General features: G+C 41.3%; 1 protein-coding gene across 9 annotated transcripts in view; it reads right to left on the reverse strand.

The window, feature by feature from the left end:
• SEPTIN11 (septin 11) overlaps positions 1 to 21,957 on the reverse strand; it is a 125,314-nt gene that overhangs the window by 33,701 nt on the left and 69,656 nt on the right. For all 9 annotated transcript variants that reach the window (XM_014865578.3, XM_014865571.3, XM_044766183.2 and 6 more), the window contains exons 3-4: positions 10,109 to 10,223; positions 1,379 to 1,574 (exon numbers count right to left, since the gene is read on the reverse strand). In XM_014865578.3, the coding sequence (XP_014721064.3) occupies positions 1,379 to 1,574; positions 10,109 to 10,223 (311 nt within the window). The remainder of the gene's footprint in view (positions 1 to 1,378; positions 1,575 to 10,108; positions 10,224 to 21,957) is intronic.

Below are 21,957 nucleotides of genomic sequence, written 5' to 3' on the forward strand. Positions count from 1 at the left end.
AACATGTCTTTCTTCTACGTCTACACAGAAGTTTGTTGTATATATTACCTAATTAGCCAAACAAACCCTCGCTGAATAGAGAAGGAAACTTAAATCTAATCAACCTGGATTCCTCATTAGGCTTGACTGAAACCACAATCATTATTCAGACTCAATTTGGTCATTCTGCACCCAGTGTGCTCCCCAACTCTGAGCAGCCTTCAGGAAGACCCAGACAATTCACCAAAGAACTCAGAGTGCCTCGTGCCACAGCACTAGCATCAATATTAAGATCCCACACTGGCTAGAAATTAATTAAGATTTTTCCAACTGATCTTCCATAAAAATGCTTTCTTCACGTTGGGATTTTAGGAGCTAATATTACTTTTGTCAAAGCCATCAGAATACAGGAAAACTCCTATTATTACCACACCCCTCTTCCAGGCTTAGCCTTTCACAAGGCCCTTCCTTAGGCCTCTAACCTAAGAACAGGACTACACAGTATCACACTAGAAGAGACTTCAGAGGAAATCTAGTGTAATTCCCTTAAAGGGAGTAAATTGCCACGGTCCCATAGCTTGTCACTGGCAGAATCCAGACTACAATGGGGGTATCCTAAATCCTGGGTTGTGGCTTCTTGTGCAAAACACGATGACTCTCAGTTTTCACTCATATCTATAAGAATTTGGGGATTAGCTCAGATATCCCAACCTGCCTCAGAAGCTAGGCGCATGTGGCAGATGCTCATTCCGAACTCCTTTTGCTTTTTACTGCCTTCTTATTTTGCAGAGTTGAAAAAACCAAAAACTACATTTCCCAGACTCTCTTGCAGCTAGTGTTCTGAATGTGGTCTATTTTCTGCCAAGCAGACGCAGCCATACCAGACCTGGAGGCAGGGAGTGAGCAACACAAGGCAGAGGCCACAAACAGGGAAAACGGTTCTTCTCGCAAGACATGGGGAAGGCATTGGTTATCTGGGACAGATTTGGTGGCGGTTCTAGGGGCCTCTCCCCAGCATCACAGTTACCAAGCTCTATGAGGTGGCTGGTGCAGGGGTCTCTGCTAACTGTCCTGTCGGGTGTTTCTCCAGATTGCTTTTCCTGGTGGGAAAGCCCCCAAACCTGGTTCTATGAGTCTCCTGGAAAAATGCCATAAGCTGGCTTATTCCTTCTAACAAATCTCTTTTCTGCTTCCACTAGCTGGAATCAATGACAATAGCTGATTCTGATCTGAAGGAAGAACATTCTAAGAAAATTTCTCAGAGGAAAAGAGTGTCATATCTTTTAGGAGATAGAAGACCAAGGCTCATAACTAGTGAATATTTAGCCTTCGCATTTCCCGGGGATGGGTCCTGCTGTCTCCTCATCCATTTATATCCCCACAAAATCCCAAGACGTACCTGTCATCTTTATTTATCTGGTCTCCAAATCCCACGGTGTCAACGATGGTTAACTTCAGCCGTACATTGCTTTCCTGAAGCTCATAACTTCTGGCTTTTAACCGGACACCTGGTTCGTTGTGAGTAGCTGGGTCACTTTCAAATTTGGTGTTGAACAAAGTGTCCATTAACGTGGATTTGCCAATGCCTGTCTCACCTACACGACCACAAGGGAGACATCAGAGAACATGTCAATGCCTCTCAGATATTAGTTTACTTCATCAGGAGTTTTTCATAATCATGTTCGTAAAATTTTTTTAAAAGTCAGTATCACCAGAAATCCCACTACAAAGAGATAGTTCTTTCCATGTGTGATCTATGGAACACCTCCCTAGAAATGCCTGAATGAATTTCAGAAACGATTTAGCAGAAAAGATCTTGAACTTAACAGATCAAGATGCTCTTCTCTACCTCTGGATAGAGAAACAGAACCTGTAACCTTGCCTGTGGTCAGTCTGTACATTACAAAGACATAAACCGTATCTCTTCCTCCCATAAAGGTTGGTGTGTAAAACTATATTACTTTTAAAAAAAAAAAAACTATATTGCTGAGTTTCTGTTACTAGAGGAAAAAGAGACTGATTCCATTTATATTGAATTATCTGATACCATCTAATGTTGTTGAAAAGAATTACATTTTTCAAAACAGCACTCAACAATGACAGCAATAATAACAAACCCAGAGTGTTCACTTTGTGCCAGGCCTGTGGCAAGAGCTTCAATGCATTATCTCATTTAAACTCTGCTACAGCCCCAGTGAAATAGGTACTGTTTCTTCCCTCTTACAGAGGGCACATTAAGGCTTAGATAAGGTTTAAGTAACTCGCCTAAAGTCACATTAAGTGGCAAAGCCAGGGTTCTAACAACTATACTTGACTGACACAGCATCCTGACTTCACTATTACTGAGAAAACTGACTGCCTCATATTTCCCAGTTACACTTATCAGTCTGGGAGAACCCTCCATATTATCTCCATTTTTACTTTCCTATTCAGCTGAAGTCAAGATGGCAAATGTTTGTTAGTTTTCCCAGTTTCAGGGTGATGTCTGTGACAATGAAATTAAATGATATTAAATGACCTGCAACAATGGCCTTATTAATTCACATTGATAATTCAAGTCAGTAATGGTTTACTGAGGCCCTAACATATGCAAAGCAGAGTGACGGGTACTGGCACCACTACACCAAACAAATGGTAAGATTCAAATGTGGAGCCATGGAGAACTTTGGTTTAAGTTCGAAATAAGACCAATAAAATCTTTCACAACACTAATTCTTACGTTGAGTCAAAAATAGTTAGCAATGAGAAAGACCCTTGTCACAAGTCGTGGTTGAGTGTGTGATGGTGGAAAGAGGGAGGTAGAAATCAACAAATATTATCCAAAGGGATGCCTTTTTTTTTAATCTGGAAAATTTCCCAATTAAACTTCTAGCTCAATTTAAATATGCCCATATAGTGCAGCCCTTTCAACAAATCTCAATCCCATGATGTTCCCAGGAACAGTGCCTTTTCTACAGGATTGCTATAATGACTTTCAGGATGGTAACAATTTCAAGGGACAAAGAGTTCTGGGATTTGTAGCCTTAGGGCAACTCTCCCAGTGTAATGACAAAATCCACTTCCTAATTAGAAGTTCTGTATTGCTCACTGCTCTCCAACATCATGCAAAAGTAGAGCAGGTTGGACTCTTTCTGGATCTGAGCTTTCTCTAATTAGAAGCCTTATGTGGTTTGCCACTGACTACAATGATTCACTTATAGGACAAAAGTTGTTCAAGTACATTGGCCTTTTTCTTTAACCTTGCCCATTGGGCCCCGACACATCTAAGATCAAAGAATGTCCTCCTTCATCAGGCTTCATTCAGCCAGTATTTTTCCAGTGCCTACTGTGTACCAAGCTCTGTGCCACGTTCTGGGAATACGGTAATGAACTAGCCTGAAATGCTATTTTCCCATAGTTTAGAATCTGACCTGGAACATGACTGAATACCAATCAGACTCTAATTTATCATTAAGGGAACAATATTCTAAGTGTCTGCCATAACCACATATCTCTTATGAGCAAGACCATACTTTACTCCCTGTGACCTTGCTAGTGACCACAGGTAACTGGACCAGGACTAGCCCCCTGACCAAAAGCACCCATTTAAGCCTAAGCATTATGCTCTGGGAAAGTGCTCCATACTGGACAGTAACTTGCCTATCCAATCAGAGCTTTTCTCTTTGGGAATTTGAATGAGAGATATACAATCTGCACACAAGGCGATGTCATGAAAAAGAAAAGATACACAGAGAGAAGTCAACGAGCAGAAGCCATGAGGCAGCAGAGGCTATAAGTAAATAGAAGACATGTTGATAGACCATTAGCTGGGAATATAGCAGAAAGAGAGCAGAGAGATACAGTAGAGCTTATTATCAAATTTATTCATTAATTATACTTAAGTACTTACTATGTCACAAGCATAGGTGCTGGAGATAAAATGTTGAATACCGACAGACAACTGGCATTGCTTGAACTTCTGTAATATCCTGAATGTCATCCCAGACCTCCATGAAGTCTGGATGGGTGATAGTTGAGACTGTTTCCTGTCTTCCTTATTTTCCTGAATATTCTTACAAAAAAGGTCCATCAACAAAAGAAATCTACACTAGTCTCTGCTCCCTAATGTGATGGAGCTCAATAAGCTCATATCCATAATTCATGGCTCAACAAAAATAACTTTGAGCAAAACAAACTTACTATGTAATGGATACAGAAACAAAACAGAGTTCTCACCCTTAAGATAATTACAGTCTGGTAGGCAATTCAATACTGAAGGCTCTGGAGTCATTTTAAGTACTGCTACATGTGTAACGTTCTCAAGAACAGCAATCTTCTTTTCAGGATTTACCTATTTTCAGAACACGGACAAAGGGACCACAGCAGAACCACCTTATTAGGTCTTCTCAATAGAAAATGACCCATTTAACTTTCATCTCTTTCCCTAAAAACAGCAAAAAGTTTACAGGGCAAGGATTCTAGGTTACCTGGACAGGACCGAAATGACCATCCCATTTCACACGGTTGAGATTTAGTAAAGCACATGTGAATCAGAACACCATGGTGCCTGCTTTTTTTTTTTTTTTTTTAAAGACAAGTTAATTCTAATTATCATTTACATTAAGGTGGAAATTATGAACAACTAGCACTCCAGCCCCTACTTCCAGTACAGGGTTCATCAATGGGTTGGAAAACCACTGTTCCTCTAAATTTGGGGATGTTTTGCTTTCCATTTCCATGCCCGGTGCTTTTAGGAGCCGTAAGGAGACACAGCCACTCTAGCAGCAGTATGATTGACCACAGCGGTACGGGAAGAAATGACAGCTTTTGGAATAAAAGGAATTAGAGAAGGATGGGAGCTTTTCAATGCATTAGTTTTTGAGGCCTCTCTCCAGCCTCAGAAAGTAGGGCACATTCTTTACTTCTGGGGACCCACAAGAGCAAAAAGGCTTCTTTCTAACTGAGTAAATGAAAGACTACTAGGCATAGGTTCCAATTCAAACCAAAGAACAATAATAATATTTTGAGAAAATTAATGACTAACACCCACTTGGAAGCACTTCAGAACTCCCTTGCAGAGTATCTGATCAGAGTAGGCATTTATTAAAAGCTAAGAGAAAAGAAAAATGATCCTGGTGATAACTTATACTGAGATGTGTCACTTTGGTAGATTTTTCAGAGTTTGTTTATTGCTATAAATTCATGTGCCTGAACACTCAGTTGTTAGAATAATTAGAGATTTACTCTTGAAGCGCCATCTGTGGCTTCTGTTTTTCCTTCTCCCGCCAATGCCGGTGAACATGACACTGCATCACGGTGGAAAGCTGTCCTACTTCTTCCATTCTATTCTCAGGCTTATTTAAACCACAAGCTCTAAGTTGGACATAAACAACAAGAACAACAAAAAACCCAGAAGGATTGTGTTATTAATTAGAAGGTAATTGTAGACTGATCAAATAGTTGATCTATGATTCAGCATCTTTTACTCTGATTGCCAAGACTGGCTACTTGGATAACTATCCCAGTAACTGTGCAAGAAGGCCTGCCTGCCTCCCCAATCTGGTCTAGATTTTATTCTTGGGTGGAGCCAGATAATCAGAGAGCTATGCACCTAAGCTCTGTTGTTTTAACTCCTCATAGAATTGCCTTTGATGAAACACGCTTTGGCTAATACCACCAGCCTGCATGAGGGACTTGAAAGAATAGCATGCGACACTTGGCATTGCACAGATTGACTGCACTGATCAGGGGATGCTCAAGAGTCCAGACCTCGATTCAGTGACATTCACCATCTCTTTTTCTGAAAATGTCCCAGGTGAAACTGTGTTTCATTTGGAGCAACTATTTTGTTTTTACTTTATAGATATCTAAATCTGTCATTGTTAAACTATACCTTGTGTTTGGCACATAATATGTGTTCAGTAAGTATCTGTTGAATGAATGGATTTCCTCCATGCTTTGACCACCAGCTGACAGACAGATGTCTTCCTGATGGAATTAATTGCTACAGGCAGGCCTGATGGCTTTGAGTTCTGACTCTATCCCTGGCTTCACTTTATTTTCTGGGGTTAATTTTATCTTTATTCATTTACTCATTGATTTCACCCTGTAAACCACTTCATATCCTTTCCTGGAAAAGCAAGATGGGATAGAAATGTTTAAGATTTGACTGTGAAATTTCAAAGTTTATGTTGACACAAAGCCTTGGCTAAAATGATCTTAAACTTATTTGTTTTCTATTCCTCTTCTGTCATCCCCTCAAAACAATTATGGATGAATTATTTTTAAAAATTTCTATTTTCAAAATGTATTATTAATTTACTTTGACCCTATTGAATTGATTCCTCTTCAAAAGCAGGGATGTTGCAGTATTTTATCCATCTTTGTATATGCATAAAGAATTGACACACAGTGCTTAAGTTTCTTACAGAGCTTGCGTCATTTTGTAAAAGGAATGAGAAAGATATATAAATCTAAAATTGTGAAGAAAAGCTGAATACTAATTTAGATTGTCTGGAGAAATAGAGCATGGGTAAGAAAAGCTTTTATTTAAACTACAGTGCAGCTTTGGGGGTGATTTAGTGTGTTGTAAGCAGGATGGAGAGTGGGAGACCATGAACTCCTGGAGGTTCTGGTTCCCGATTTGGCATCAAGAATTCTCTTTGCGGTTAAGTGAACACTAGTCTCCCTCTCTTTATTCCTTCTTTCCAGGACTCAATGGAGATGCCATCTAATACCAGACATTTAATTCAGTGCCTCTAAAACCAGACTAAGCTTGTGCCAGGATTAGTTTCTGCCCTGATTGGTTTCCTCTGTTTGCAAATTATAGGCTCTTACCACAAAACAAAATTATGATTCTAAGACCTTTTTGATAAACATCATCAGTTTCCTTACTAGGATCATAATTTTTTCTTAAAAGTCCTCTCTTCCCTTCCATATTTATCTCATTAAAATAAAGTAATGATGCTATAAACACTACATACACTCATACTATGTAAAAATACAAATGGACAGTAGGATGACAAGGAGAAAAGAAAGTATCATGGATACTCTTAAATACGACACCTACTCCTCTAAGTGGCTGTCAAAATGTTTTGATTAACTAAAATGCGTTTTCATAGACTCTTATTTTAAAAATAGATGGACCATTAATTGAAAGTGAGTGTTGTTTTCTTACATGGACATTTTGCTGTAAAATATTTGTGGTAAAGGGATCTGATGTATTCTACCCTCTGAGAATAGGTATGACGAATACTTCATGCTGACACCCCGGTCTCCCAAAGAGCTAATGCTGGCTCCAACCAAAGGGCTCCAGAGAGTTCTAGAAAAGACCCTGGACAGCTAGATATACTGGCACGGAAGGATAGTCAGGACTTACTGTGGAGTAAAAAAATAAAAATAAAAATAAAATGCAGAAGAATATGAACAGCATGATCTCATTTGTGTAAAACCAAAACAAAAATAGTTATGTAATTGTGAGGGAACAGTTTCTATCTGTCCAGGCTGTCTCTCCCACGCCCAGTCTCCTTTCTGACCAGGTTATCTTTCCTATAGGGAACCTCTTGTGTTTTGGGGTAGACTAACCCCATCTCCCACCCTGAATGGGCATGTGACTCAGCCCTGGTCAATCAGAGACATCCTGTGACTGTTCAGTGAAACTTGTCAGGAATGGCTTATTCTTCCTCTGGGAGTTGCTAAACTGCCAACACTGCTGGAGGCCATGCTATCTCCATGAAGAAAAAGCCAGAACATGAAGCCAAGCAGAAGCAAGTGGGATCAAGAATTCTTTGAATCCTCAGAGCCAACTGTTCATAATCACGTGATTCACTATATTGCCTTTTTAGTGTGTTTTGGGGTTGAGGAAGAGTCTTAACTGAGTTTAAATTGGATTTCTGCAATTCTCTATGGAAATTTTCCCAACATAAAAACATTCAGAGAAATGCAACATTACTAGGTTTCAAGATGGAGAAAAGGGTCCAAGAGCCCAGGAATGCAAGAGCCTCTAGAAGCTGGAAAAGGCAAGGGAATGGATTCTCCCCTGGAGCTTCCACGAAGGAATGCAGCTCTGTGCCTCGATCTTAGCCTGGTGAGACACATGTGGGACTTCCACAGAACTGTAAGATAATACATTGGAGTTTCAAGCCACCGAAAATAATTTCCAAGTACAGAAAGATGTAGAGAGTTTCTGGAAGGACTCCATGGAAATGAGAGTGGGAAAAGAAAAGGGAGGGGTTATAATTTTTTTTTAACAACAAATGTATTATTTTAATTAGTTTGAAAAACTAATTTTCAACATGTTTAGGAATGGAACCAGAATAAAAATCTAATAGTCATAGGTATCATCACCCACCCAGGAAAGTCAGAATAGCAGCTGCTTTACAAATCCAACAGGGCAGCATGGATGTGACTTGCTAGGAATTCCAACTAGCATCATAATTGTGTTATTTAACACAAGGGGTCAGCCAATGAGCCAACATACTCGACTGCACACCACATACCAGGTCAAACCAGGTCCTTCGAGCAAGCCCAATCCCCTGGAAGCTCTACCCTACTTGCAGGGGCTGTGACATAACTGTCACATGTGTTCTTGAAGCTGATTTCACAGACAGGGCTGGGGGAGGAAGGGAAGAGAAGCCAGAATAGTAATTGGCCTACAATTTAGCACACTTTCAATAGAAAAATCAACAAATTGCCAACAAATTGCTATGCTAATGAAGACTTGCCCTGCTCTGCAGTGAGCATTTACGTAAGAGAAAAGACAACTCATTTATGCCACGCTAGAACTAGCTGCCATTCAGGACGGCCCCTGCTGAATTTTAAATGGCTTCATGTAGGGAAAAGGGAAAAGCAGGAGAGCTGGCTGCTTTGGTCAAGTTTCTCTCCAGTCACTGTCTTACCCAGTGCTTAAGACATAATGCCAGAGGGCAAGCTGGGCTAGTGCACAGTCAGCTGTGGCCCTCCACCAACCGACGCCCAGGGCAGAGGCTACATTCAATATGTTCCTCACAAGGTTTTTCAAAAAGGAAAATATCTGCCCCTCCTCCCAATAACTAACAAATTAAAAAATAGTGGTTCTTGCATTAAACACACACCTTTTCTAAATTCACTTCATTTTACTTGGAAAAGAGAAGTAAGTCTGGTACATTCTGCCAAGCTTTAGGGGAAGGACGATCCACTTGGCTGCGTATAGAATTCCTCTTGGTCTGTCTCAGAAGTATATGCCCCGAGGATGATGGCAATGTCACTGCTGCACAGCAGCATAGCAAGTCACGCATCAAGAGTGACAGAGAGGTGAGGGAAAGGCCATTATCCATTACATTCCAGGGACATTTCTGCTTCAGAACAACAGGAGATTTATATTTCTACTTTCCTCTTTTTTCCCCCACCTTCTTTTCTGCTTTCCTCTAATTTAAAAAGGATATGGCCAGAGAGAAGAAGAAAAATACCAAAGGCTAGAGGCGTAGACTAACGCATAACATTTAAAGGGTATGAATAAAACATACTGAGGATGCAGATAAATCAGGTCTCTTTGGCCTTTCCATTTATCTACCAGGAATAAACAAAGGTCAACTTTAGATTCCAATTTAAGGACAAAAGTTTAATTTGATAATTCAGGTATAAAATTTATTTCAAATATAAAATAGAATTTTAAATTGTCTTTTGCTCTAAAAGCAAAAATTTTAAACACTATAAGTTTATTAAAGCAAAGCAATTTCAGGCAGCACATCTTTAAAAAGACTTCAGTGGAGGTTACTATTGCAGTGTAGTCAGAGACTCCAGAAACAAATTCTTAAAATGCTTCTCAGTGATCTTATCATGTGCGTACATCTCAGTTCCTTCTTTCAACTTCCTGTAGTCTAGTTAGGGTCTAAGTCCCTCCCCCACCAAAAATTAAAATGTGTTTTAACAACAATATTAAACTGATCACTTGTTTGACTATGTGACACACAAAGCTTACAAAGCATTTACCCAATTACAAGTCTCAAACTATGTGACATATAGAGTATGGGTATTATTGCCCTGCTTTACTCATGGAAAAAGAGTAAAAATATCATTCTCCTAATTTCCCTGAAATGTGCTCCTCTGACAGTCACCTGCCAACACCTAAGGGTCAGACTCCTTGCTCGGCAGCAAGTGGTAAGTCACTTACCAACACATAGGATGTTGAAACAGAATCCTTGAGAAGTAGACTTGTTGACCAGCTGGTCAGGGAGACTGTCAAACCCAACATGGCCAGAAAGGGACAAGTTTCGAAGCTCTTCATTCTGGAATTTCAAAGGGGAAATGTTTGAGAATCCATGAACCATGCCACCTGGGTATCACACATTACAGACATTACCCTCTCCTTCCTCTCTTCTTGACACGCATGGAAAAAGGAGATTCCCTCTGTACCCACGCCCTCCCCTGGCTTCTACACAACTGGAAGTGCTAACAACTCCCAAGCCACGCTCTTCCCACACAATCACACTGACTCGCAAAGCAGACCACCTCCCAAGGCATCTCATTCCCTGTTCCAAGTGTACCAGTCCAGGGAAAGCTGAGCTTCTAGAGGTGGCTATTTCAGATATGCGGTAAGTGACATAAAAACTCCAACCATTTTGATAGCTTCCAGCACTCAAGAAAAGCTTTCAGTTTACTTTGAACCCAGAGTGAAAAATTAGTAACACTCTTCCAGCGACATGAAGGAGTTTCCGGAAGCTCACAGTAGAGGATACATATGTGTTACAATTAAGGAAATTCTGTAACCACTGTAATGCAACATGTTTAAAACTACTCAGCACATGAATTGGTCCCATCTCTTCCGTTAGCTGTACGGGCTTCTTGGGGCTTCTCTGCTCTCGCCTGCACAGCTCCTAGCACAGGTTCTGCACTCACCCGGCCTTCTCCGAGTTTATGGAAGGAGACTGGGGTAAGGTAGTTATCACACATGGAAAAAGTTGGGTCACGTATCAGTTTTATAAGATGGTGCTGACTGCCTCCATAACTTTGAACACATCCCATGAATGTTGGAGATAATCTGTGAAACCTTTCTTTCCCAGGAAAACAGAGGTTAGCTATGGTCTTAATGACAATACCACAGCTATGGTTTGGCATTCCAGAAACTAGATGTTGAAAGCCTGTTTGAAAACAAGACACCTGGTATCCTGGTTGTGTTGCCAATGAAATTTATTCTCAAAATACAGAAATTTGGTGAGAAAATGAGCCTCAGATTTTCATTTTTTAATAAAAAAGCAAAAGCTTCATACAAGATCACTTAGTCAATATTTTTTTAAAAAACTGGTTTTCATTATTCTCCTATTTGGGTTACATCATGATGAAAGTTTTTTAATAATCAAGGCCTGAGGCTCCATTTCCAAATCTCTATGGTCACTATATAGGCAGAGAAATGAGACTCCCTAAATGTAGTGATTTTAATGGAATGCTTTATGAATATAACGTCTGAGGTCCTTGCCAGTTTTAAAATTCTGATTCTGTGAAATAAGACTAAAAACCACCACAGTGCCCAAATACCATGGTGGCAGCTGCAGGTTTGAGGTCAATGGGACAGAGAACAGATGCCTCGTCTATGAATAGCTTCCTTGAAACCTGCCAACAGTGAATATGAGACTCAAGAGTCGGCACTTATCCTTGAACAGGATGGCATGGTCGACAGCTCACCAAACAGCTTCGGGAGCAGGCCCCAGTGGGCAGCAGTCCTGGTGGCCAGCCAGGCCTCCCAACAACACCACACGGCCCTAATTCTACTACCTGCCTCTTCCTCTCCAGATGCCTCAAAAGTTCAGACAGCAGGTATTTTTATGGTATTCACCACATCCGTCAAGACTTGGGGGAAGAGAATTTGAAATGAGTCTGGGTTATATTTAGAACTCTTTCCATCACAGCTGTGCAGTGGCTGTTGAGTATCAGGCTAGGAGAAGCCATCACATCAGCCTTCATTTCAGCTGCATGACTGGCTTGAACAGTCAGCGAATGGCATGAAAGGAGACGAAGCAAGGAAGAACCATCATCCTACATTCCCTCTCTTATCTGCCATAATAATTCTTTTAATTTCTGGTGGGGAGGAAAGAGTGGTTTATTGCTCTGGATTCTGGATTGTTGGGTTTTTAGATTCAGATATCCACCCATGAGCCAATCCTGGGAAAGAAGCAGAGTTAGTAATTATAGCTCTCATCCGAGAACCCAGTGCTCAGCATCTCATATTCTCACCATTTCCAAAACACGAGAAACCACCCACACACCCCCTGAGTATTTTTATACCCACTGAAAACCACATACAAAATGAAGGGTTATAAAAACAGTGTGGTCCTAAAATTTTTTTAATTTAAATTTATGTCGTCAAAGTCTCTGTCTTCTAACTTTGTAATATAAAATATGTAAATTTTGAATGCCACTTTTATTCCATAATTTGAGCCTAATTCTCTGCCTAGTATTAAAGGGATCCTGAGAATTATTGCCCATCAGTAAGTGATGGGGAAAAGGGAAATAAGAAGTTCTCCCTTCAGCTCATGAGCAGGCTTAAAAACTGTACGGCACTGTAGGAAATGTGAGAAGAGCTCTAACTCACACGTAGCAGCTGAACTGAATTCCTACACTCCAGCATGTTATGGTACCATGTTTAATGCTTCATGCCTTGGCTACCTCTATCCAAAGAACATGGGGTCGTTTTGAGTCTATAAGGCCTGGTCTGAGAGAATCTCATATATTCTCATGTCTTTACCACTACCACATACCTGGAAATGACTCTCAGAATTTTATCTCATACCGAACACCTGGCCTGTGTACCAGTTCTGAATTTCTGTCAAGGAGGCAGTTCTCTTGGGTTGTCCCATCTGTACCTCAAACCAATGTTGACAAAACTGAAATCATATTCCTCTATGCCAAGCTCACCCCTACTCCAGAATCCCCTATTTCTGTTAATGGCACATGACTATGCTTGACATCCTCCGACCCTCTGCATCAATTTCAGTGTTGTCAACGCCCCCTCCTCCTCTTCTTTATTCCTACTACTTCAACAGCCTTCCAATTGGTCTTCTTGCCTCGATCCCACTCTCTCTAATCCTTCCTCTCTCTGCCTTGCTGCCAAAAGGATCTCGGTACTCAAAGGCCCTCAAGCCAGACTTGTTGGCCTGCCATCTCAGGGCCTCCAGGGGCTAAACCCAAATCTCTCTACCTATCAAATCTCCCACTTCTCCCCATGGAGCACCTTACCCTGCAGTTAAACTGAATTCCTCACTGTTCCCGGGACAACCCCAGGTTTCTCCCCAACAGAGTTACTCATACTATTTCCTCCATCTGGATTGTAGCCAAGGCTTACATATCCACACCTTCCAGATCCCACTGAAATTTTACCCCCATCATTGTCTTTATTATGAAATCTCAGGGACAATTTTCAGTAAACATTCCCCTTACCAATAAAAGGAAAATAATGATTGGATAAAGGCGGGTCAAGCTATTTGATATTCCATGATCATCACCACAACAGCTAACATATATTGACCATTTCCAATATTCCAGAAAAAGCCCTAAACATGAACTAGTTAGTTTATCTTAACAATTTATGAGGTAGTTACTATTCTTACCCAATCTCAATTTACAGATGAGAAAACAGAGGCACAGAAAGTTAGTAACTTGCCCAAGGTCGCACAGCTAGCAAACTGAGGAGCTGAAATGTGAACACAGGAAGTCAGGTTCCAGAGTCCAGAGCCCTTGCACTTACTCACTGCTGTCTCATGATGATCTAAGTTCCCAGGTGGCCCCAGACAACACAATGATTTTAGCTGCTATAAAAATCCAATATACTAAAATAGAAAAACACATATTCTCTAAAACTGTAATTCTTTGGCAACCATAAGAGGTAAAAGTCAAGAATCAGAATTGCCCAAGTAGCTCTAAACATATTTTCACTGGTCATGGCAATGCCAAGACCAGACTTTGATTTTTGCAGCAATGGCACATGAAGCTAATAAGTTTAGTTTTAACCATTTTTGAGATGAAAGTGCCAACATGGAGCCACTAAATAAGTAACTTTAAGACCTTAACTGATTTAGTCCCCCATTTGCTAATCTATCCAGGGAGGGTTTATACCTGAATAATTTCTATGCCCACTCCAACTTGAAATGGGTTATGACTAAATTATGTGGTATAAAACAACCAGTCTTTAACATGATAATCTCATTTTCTCTTTTCAGAACATCTCCCTATGGATACAATTATTTATTTGTTCCTTCAAAAATACTCACTACTCAAAGCACTAAGGGAGCAAGAATATATTACTTTTGTTACTCATTGATAAACACTCTTCTTGCCCTTAAAAGGTTTACAGTGTAACAGTAGAGAGAGGACATAATTAAATGTAATACTACGAAGGATGAAAGTGATAAATACTATGACTTTAACTACGGGATGACAGAGCGGGGAGAAGTAGCTTTTGGGTAGGGAAATTCATGGGGGCACACTTGAGGAAGGCTGGAGCTCCCCAAATCTACCAGGGAAACAAACGTCCAGCTTGCAGAAGCATTCTAGATAAGTGCCATTTAAGCCCAAACCGTAACTTTATTTTGAATTTATACTACTCTGAAGTTTATAATCGATAAGTTTTTAGAAGATACATCGCTGACTTCATTATTGAAATAATTATAAAACAAATGAGACTGTGTGCCAACACCTACAATCTGAGTGCGGCTTTAAAATATGATCCACAATTCTAAATCTTGCTGAAGGAGCAGGATGGTGAACGTCTTGGAGTCCGACACCATGGGTGTTTGAACACCAGCTCTACCTACCTCCTAGCTTTATCTCTCTTCGTCTATCAGTAAAAATGGAGCACTTGGCAAGGCGGTTGGGAGGAGTTAAGGAAGTGGTATGTGTGAGAGTGCCTAGCATTTAACAGGTCCTCAGGAAACCTGGGCTTCCTTTCCCTAAATTGGGTGTGAGGAAGAGAGAACTGTGATTTTAAAATCTGAAATAAATCAGGAACTCTTCTATTGCAACTAGGCATGCCAGGAGAAGCTACAGATCAGCAGAGTCCTCAGACTAACTAAGAAAGAAAAATCACAAAGGGAAAAACAGAGTGAACAAAAAGAAAGTGGAAGAGAGAATGACGATTGTAGAATGAAGAAAATCCACCCTAAATAGGAAACTCATTTACAAAGCTGGGGGAAAAGCCGTAGAGTCACGTTCCTGTTTGCAGGCATCAACATCCTCCACAGCTGGAAACCATTCTGGATTCCCCGTCTTCACTTTTCCTTCTATTTTAATCCAGCCCAGAGCCTCTTGAAATTAACAAACTGGATGTGTCCAGATGGATTCTATTCACCTTACTCAAAGTGAAGTGATATCCCATTTCGTTCCTTTTAAAACCGAAGGTTTCAGTAGATGTGGTTAGGTAATCTGTAGCTGCTGATCCTTATCAGCCAGCGGAAGCAAGTGAGAATGGTACCAAGGTGATGTATGTTTTAATGTATTTTGAAAACAATTAGACTTAACTTTTACCTTTAAAAATAGGCATTACAATTAAAGTTTAGAAAAATTTCACCCCTTTAATATTTAATTTTTTTTTAATTTAAGAGGTAAGTTATTTTATACATTCATTTAGAGAGCTGGAGATTTTCACTGACAAGAAGTGGTGATTACATTCTTCTCAAATCCTCATTTTATGGATAATAAATTATATGGATCCAAGTCACTTAATCTGTGGGTTTATGTTTCCTCATCTGGAAAACAAGGAGATTTAACCAAATGACCTCGAAGCAAAGCCTTTCGTTCTTGAATCTAGAAATCAGAGATGCATAAATCCAAATTTGTCATGTTGCTTGAGAAAAGCCAAAACAGGGCAAAAAAAAATTCCTGGTAGTATGTTTTCTCTTGCCGGATCAAGATGGCTCAATTTTTAAATGACCTTTGATGGGGAGTTTCTATCACTTTTCCAGGAAACCGCAAACCTAATAAAAATCTGTGTGCATACCTCCGTGTTTTCCATATGAACTTTTCTCTTTTGCTTGTTTAACTATAATAATTATTGGGGCTGGCCCCATGGCCGAGTGGTTAAGTTCGCGCGCTCTGCTGCAGGCGGCCCAGTGTTTCGTTGGTTTGAATCCTAGGTGCGGACATGGCACCGCTCATCAAACCATGCTGAGGCAGCGTCCCACATGTCACAACTAGAAGGACCCACAACAAAGAATATACAACTATGTACCGGGGGGCTTTGGGGAGAAAAAGGAAAAAAATAAAATCTTAAAAAAAAAAACTATAATAATTACGACTTAGTTAAATAAAAGTTATGAACCCACCCTCTGCAACAGGTCTGCTTAAAAACAATTTTTTTCCTTCAGTTCTATCTGCCACTTTCCACAAGATTTTTGAAAGGTAGATTTATAGCCTCAAACAAAATGTAGGAAATAGCTCTTCTGTGCAAGTTAACCGTCTCTCTTCAAGAAGAAAAGTAAATCTTTATTCATGTTTTCATTCATTCAACAAATATTTATTTATTTTGTGAGGAAGAGTGGCCCTGAGCTAACATCTGTTGCCAATCTCCCTCTTTTTTTTTTCTCCCGAAAGCCCCCCAATACCTTGTTGTATATCCTAGTTGTAGGTTCTTCTACTTCCTTTATGTGGGACGCTGCCTCAGCATGACTTGATGAGTGGTGCTAGATCTTTGCCCAGGATCCAAACTGGCGAACCCTGGCGCGCCAAAGCGGAGTCTGGGAACTTAACCCCTCAGACATGGGGCCGGCCTCCAACAAATATTTATTGAGTACCAACATGTGCTAGATACTGTGTCAAATGCTAAGGAGATAATGGTGAGAATATCAAGCATCCCTAACTCATGGAGCTACAATCTAAGGGGGCACTCAGGTGTCAATCAGGCACAGACGTATAATCATAAGCTATCCAAAGTACCCGATACTATGCAAACTCATAACCCCTGTGATTAAGTAGTCACTCTTCCAGTGAATCCACCAGCCTATAGTAGGTAAAAAGATGTATTAATTTGCAGAATTGTTGGGTATTAATTTAGTAGATCGCTCCTATTTCCAGGTGATATGCAAGTTTTATATATTCAGATGAAAACAGAGTCTTTCTGACCATCATTGCCAGATGGGAGGAGATAGAAATTATTGACTCAACTCTCAAGAAAACGAATGTCCAATTTTAAATGGGGCACATTCTCTTAGCTGTCTGGTATTTCCCATAAAGATACCCACTTGGAGAGGAGAAGGGGTACATATGCCCTCCTCATCTTAGGTTGTATCTTCTTCTGAGGTCCTGTTTCAGTAGTACAGATGCTGAAGAGAGACAAAGAGAAGAACATTTGTTTCTCACATGAAATCCTTGACTGACCACCGGCCATTTCCCAGTATTTGGAGAAATTCTGGCCTCACAAACTGTCCAAGAAGTAAGTTTTACCCAAATGCCTGATAGATTATTTTTGTAAATACATACTCTTATCTAACTACATTCCACAGAGTATTGAACTGGTTTCATATTCTCTTTTTAAAAAAGGAAAGTTTGTGGGAAGATAGGAAACGCCCTTCATTCCCATGCAAAAGGGAAAACACTGGAATGCAAAATATCGACCCAAACCACAATTCTGAAGCCTGCATTGGGATGTTGTCAAGGCTAGGCATTGCTGGGGTAACTTTCACAATATAAAGTGTCTAAAGATCTCATTACCAATGAGGACTGCATTCTTTAAGGATGACTTGGACAACATGTACTACTCTGCTTGTCATCTATACCATGAAATCCCAAGGTTGGAGCCAAGAAAACCCCCAAGGAAACTGTCTCACACAAGCAGCAGAAGAGAGCGAGCCAGGAAGAAGAGGGGAACGGTTAGGAGGAAAACCACATGAGGAAAGAAATTTGAGTGCAGCCTAGTGAAAAAGGCTGGGACGGAGAAGACGGAGCATCCAGGGGCCAGTCTCCAAGTCACAAAACCAGGGACATCAGCTTGACTGCCAAACCCAGGGAGCCACCCTTGGAAACACACAAAATGACCAGAAAAGAGCTTGATTAATATTAAGTAGCTGCCCCAATTTCAAGTGCCATCTCTAAGTAACTCTCCGAAAGACTCCTAGTGGAGGAACAAATTTTGCTTTTCCAGATCCTCTCAAAAATAATATGGTGTAAAGGTTCTCTTTGGGGATGGTAGGATTATAGAGAAATTTTATTTTCTAATTGTTATGTTTCTGTAATATTTGAATTACTACCAGAAAAACCCCTCACACTTTTATAATAGAACATAAATAAAAGATTTTAAAAATCAGGGAATGCTAATAACAATAACAATAAATAATAAATGGAGGGGCTGGCCCCATGGCCAAGTGGTTAAGTTCTCACGCTCCGCTGCAGCGCCTCAGGGTTTCGCTGGTTCGGATCCTGGGCGCGGAAAGGAGGTAAGCCTGACATTTTTATTCCAGCTAACAGGTGGATGATAGGATAAAATATATGAGTACTTATTTTTTCTAATAACAGAACCAAGTCACATAGAAAGCAATGAGAGTAAGCAAAAAAACAGGACAGTGCACAGGAAAGTGCTTAACGTCTGAGGACTCAGGGCAACTCTGCCATTGGTTAGCTGTGTGACCTAGGGGAAGTCATTTAACTTCTCAGCCTGTTTTGTCAGCTTTAAAATACACTATCTCACAGGGCTATCATCCTCACAGGGCAGGAATTAATTAACATAGTTCTCTATCCTTGGCTCATTTGACACACTTTTCTTGGATGAGCTCATCCTTGCCCACGACTTCAGTCACCAACCATAGTCACAACCTGCAGCCCCTCCTCCTCCTGCGCATCCATGCCCCAGGCATCTCTAAACCAACATCTCAGTGGAACTCATCCTACCCCCTCATTCTCCATTCAAATCTGTCCTTCCTCCCCTTTTCTTATGCCAAATGGCAACAGCATCTACTTCAAGGTATCTGAGAGGTCCCTAGAATAACATCGAATAGCATGCACATTGCTAACCCTAAAAAAGTCTGCATAAATTTATAGGCCTCCACCCTCCTGCAGAGGAAAAACTCCACAGTTGAATCATCTTGAACCCCCCACCCCCGCTAGCGTCTGAATTGGACAGTGAAGACTTCTTGAAGCCACTGGAACCAGGTTAGCTTTTCTCTTCTGCGCCCAGATGGAATGACCACCCACTACACCTTTTTTCGGCCGAACCTTTCCCACCAGCCCTCTTAATTGACATAAATGCACCCAGTCTACCAGCTGATCTCTATTTCTGAGCCTGGAAACCCATGACTTGAGTACTCCTCTTTTCCTAAAATTACCCCATCAGACCTCACCAAAATTTGTATCCAGTGTGATGTTTCACAGAAATCATATTATCCCATCTCCTCATTTGCAGATAAGGAGATAGGTACAGTGGCAGCCTGGCTTTCCCTCTGCACAGGGCAGGTGGGAGAGAGAGAGCCACGGCAGACACCCGACACCCTGGTGCCTGGTCCCCCCTGCTCCCCGTTACGCGTGGGCTTGGGCGGGCTGTGAAGACAAGAATTCATACTGGCTGCTGAGTGAAGCCTACTAGCAGCTGAAAGCCTGAAAACACAGCGCCGCTTCAGTCCTTTTTCCTCCACCCGAGCCTCCAGCCTCTTTCCACCGTCTCCACATCCACCTGCACAGGACACAGCCACCGCCCATACTTCCTCCAACATCGGGCTGGTTTGTCTGTGGCTAGACTCCCACCTTCATCCCATCAGACATTAGGTTTCTCATATAACAATTAGGAAAAATACTGTTTAAAAGCAGTCCCCAGGAACGGGTCTCTGAAATGAACAGAGCCCCAGCTGCTGCTCACAACCCTGATCCTGGGGAGGCGGGGGGTGTTGGGATATAACTAAAACAGCCTTTCCGCAAATAACTACAAAGTGGGACAATCCAAAAATTATAAAAAGTGGGAGCACTTTTTTCTTACAGACAGAATGCTTTCCTCAAAGTCTGTATAAACTCTGAGAGGTTAAACCTAACGGGATGCCAAGAATTAACAACAACACAAAAGACGTTTTCTTAAGTTTCCAAAGACCAGGCTTTCTATTTGAGGCCCAGTGACTAATGCCTGTAACAGCCTAACGTTACAAAGTGCTGATCAGCAGAAAGTTTCATGTTTGGGAATGACAAGGCCCACATGTGCATTCCAGGGACTGACAAATTTTGCAGTACTCAGAGGAAGCTGGCGGTGGGAGGGAAGCAATGTGACAAATAGGCAAGAAGTATTTATAAAGGCACGATCTGATTAGAAACAGATGCTCCAGCTGCTCTCTCGCACCACCCAACATCACAGAGATGATGAGAAGCCCTTCCCGCAGCTAGCCACCTAGGAAAGGTAATGAGAAAACCATGGAGGGTCACTAATCATTTCAAAACCCTCTGGCTTTCCAGTGGGATCCCAAATAATCCGATTCCATTTCAAACATATCACCTTTCTTGTTGAGGAGAAAACCACCCAAATGTCTCACGGTCGCTCACTGGGTCATTTCTGTTCCTTCTGTCCTGTCTTTACGGTGTGTTATATCTTTCAGACAAGTTTTTTTTTTTTGAGGAAGATTAGCCCTGAGCTAACATCTGCCACCAATCCTCTTTTTCCTGAGGAAGGCTGGCCCTGAGCTAACATCCCTGCCCATCTTCCTCTACTTTATATGTGGGATGCCTACCACAGCATGGCGTGCCAAGCAGTACCATGTCCGCACCAGGGATCCGAACCGGCGAACCCAGGGCCGCTGAGAAGCAGAATGTGGAAACTTAACTGCTGCGCCACAGGGCCGGCCTTCAGACAAGCTTTTTTAAGACAGTGATGAATAGGAGGTCAAAGATAATTCAGGGCCCATATCAGTTGGAAGTGTTTTTCCTCAACTTTTTATGCCGTTCTACTCCTCATATTCACACATCAATTCCTCAGTGCTTCCTATCTGAGAGATATTGTGGCTCAGTTTGTGTATTTCTATTCACTCAATGCATTAATCAGCAAATAATGAAATATGGATGGAACACTTCCTTCCCTATGCCACCATTTCTATCACCGGATATAAATTAGCCACTTCCTTTTTGAAAGATCATTTATTTCTGTCCCTTTCTGAAAATGGAAGGGGGTTTCAGTTATGGTAATGACCATATCAAGGCAGTCTCTGAGAAAGAAAAAAAAAAGCCAAACCAGCTCGAAGGCAGTCATAAACAAGAGCACCAGGGACGGTGCAGTCACAGCCTGGCCACTTTTTCCTCCCAAGGCAAATTCAGGTCCTAAGCCAGCTGATCCAGAACTTCTCAGAATGCAGCCATACATTTCTAGCCCCTGAAAATTGAGAGACTATATGAAAAATAACCAAAGCCATGATAAACACATTTTCAGGAAATAAACATACAAATTAAAACTTGATATCACTCTGAAAATATTACTAAACAATCTTGGCCAAAATTCTCAAGCCTTCCTAAGAATTCCACTACATCCTAATCTCAGCCCTGGACGAAACACTAGAAGGGTGGAATAGAAGCTGTTTACATAAATTTGGGGTATGTGTCAGTTCCTTATTGCCATGTAACAACTTATCACAAAGTTAGTGGCTTGGAGCAACACCTATTGATCAGCTCTTGGTTCTACGGGTCAGAAGTCTGCGTTGGTATGGCTGGGTTCTGCGCTCAGGACATCACAATGCTGAAATCAAGGTGCTGGCCAGGCTCAGTTCTCATCTGGAAACTCTGGGGGAAAATCCCACTTTCAAGCTTGTTTAGGCTGTTGACAGAATTCAGTGCCTTGCGGCTGTAGCACTGAGGGCCTACTCTCCTGGCTGGCTGTCCGGCCAGGGGCTGAGCTCAGCTCCAAAAGGTCACCCACAGTTCCTAGCCATATGGCCACCTCATCTTCAAAGCCAGCAACCGAGAATCCCTCACGTACCCCTTACATTTCAAATCTCCTTCCTCAGGAAGAGTTCAGTCCCTTTTAAAGGACTGATTAGGTCAGGTCCACCCAGGACAATCTTAAAGTCAACTGTGCCATAA

Source organism: Equus asinus, chromosome 3 (genome assembly GCF_041296235.1).
Source record: "Equus asinus isolate D_3611 breed Donkey chromosome 3, EquAss-T2T_v2, whole genome shotgun sequence".
NCBI lineage: Eukaryota > Metazoa > Chordata > Mammalia > Perissodactyla > Equidae > Equus > Equus asinus.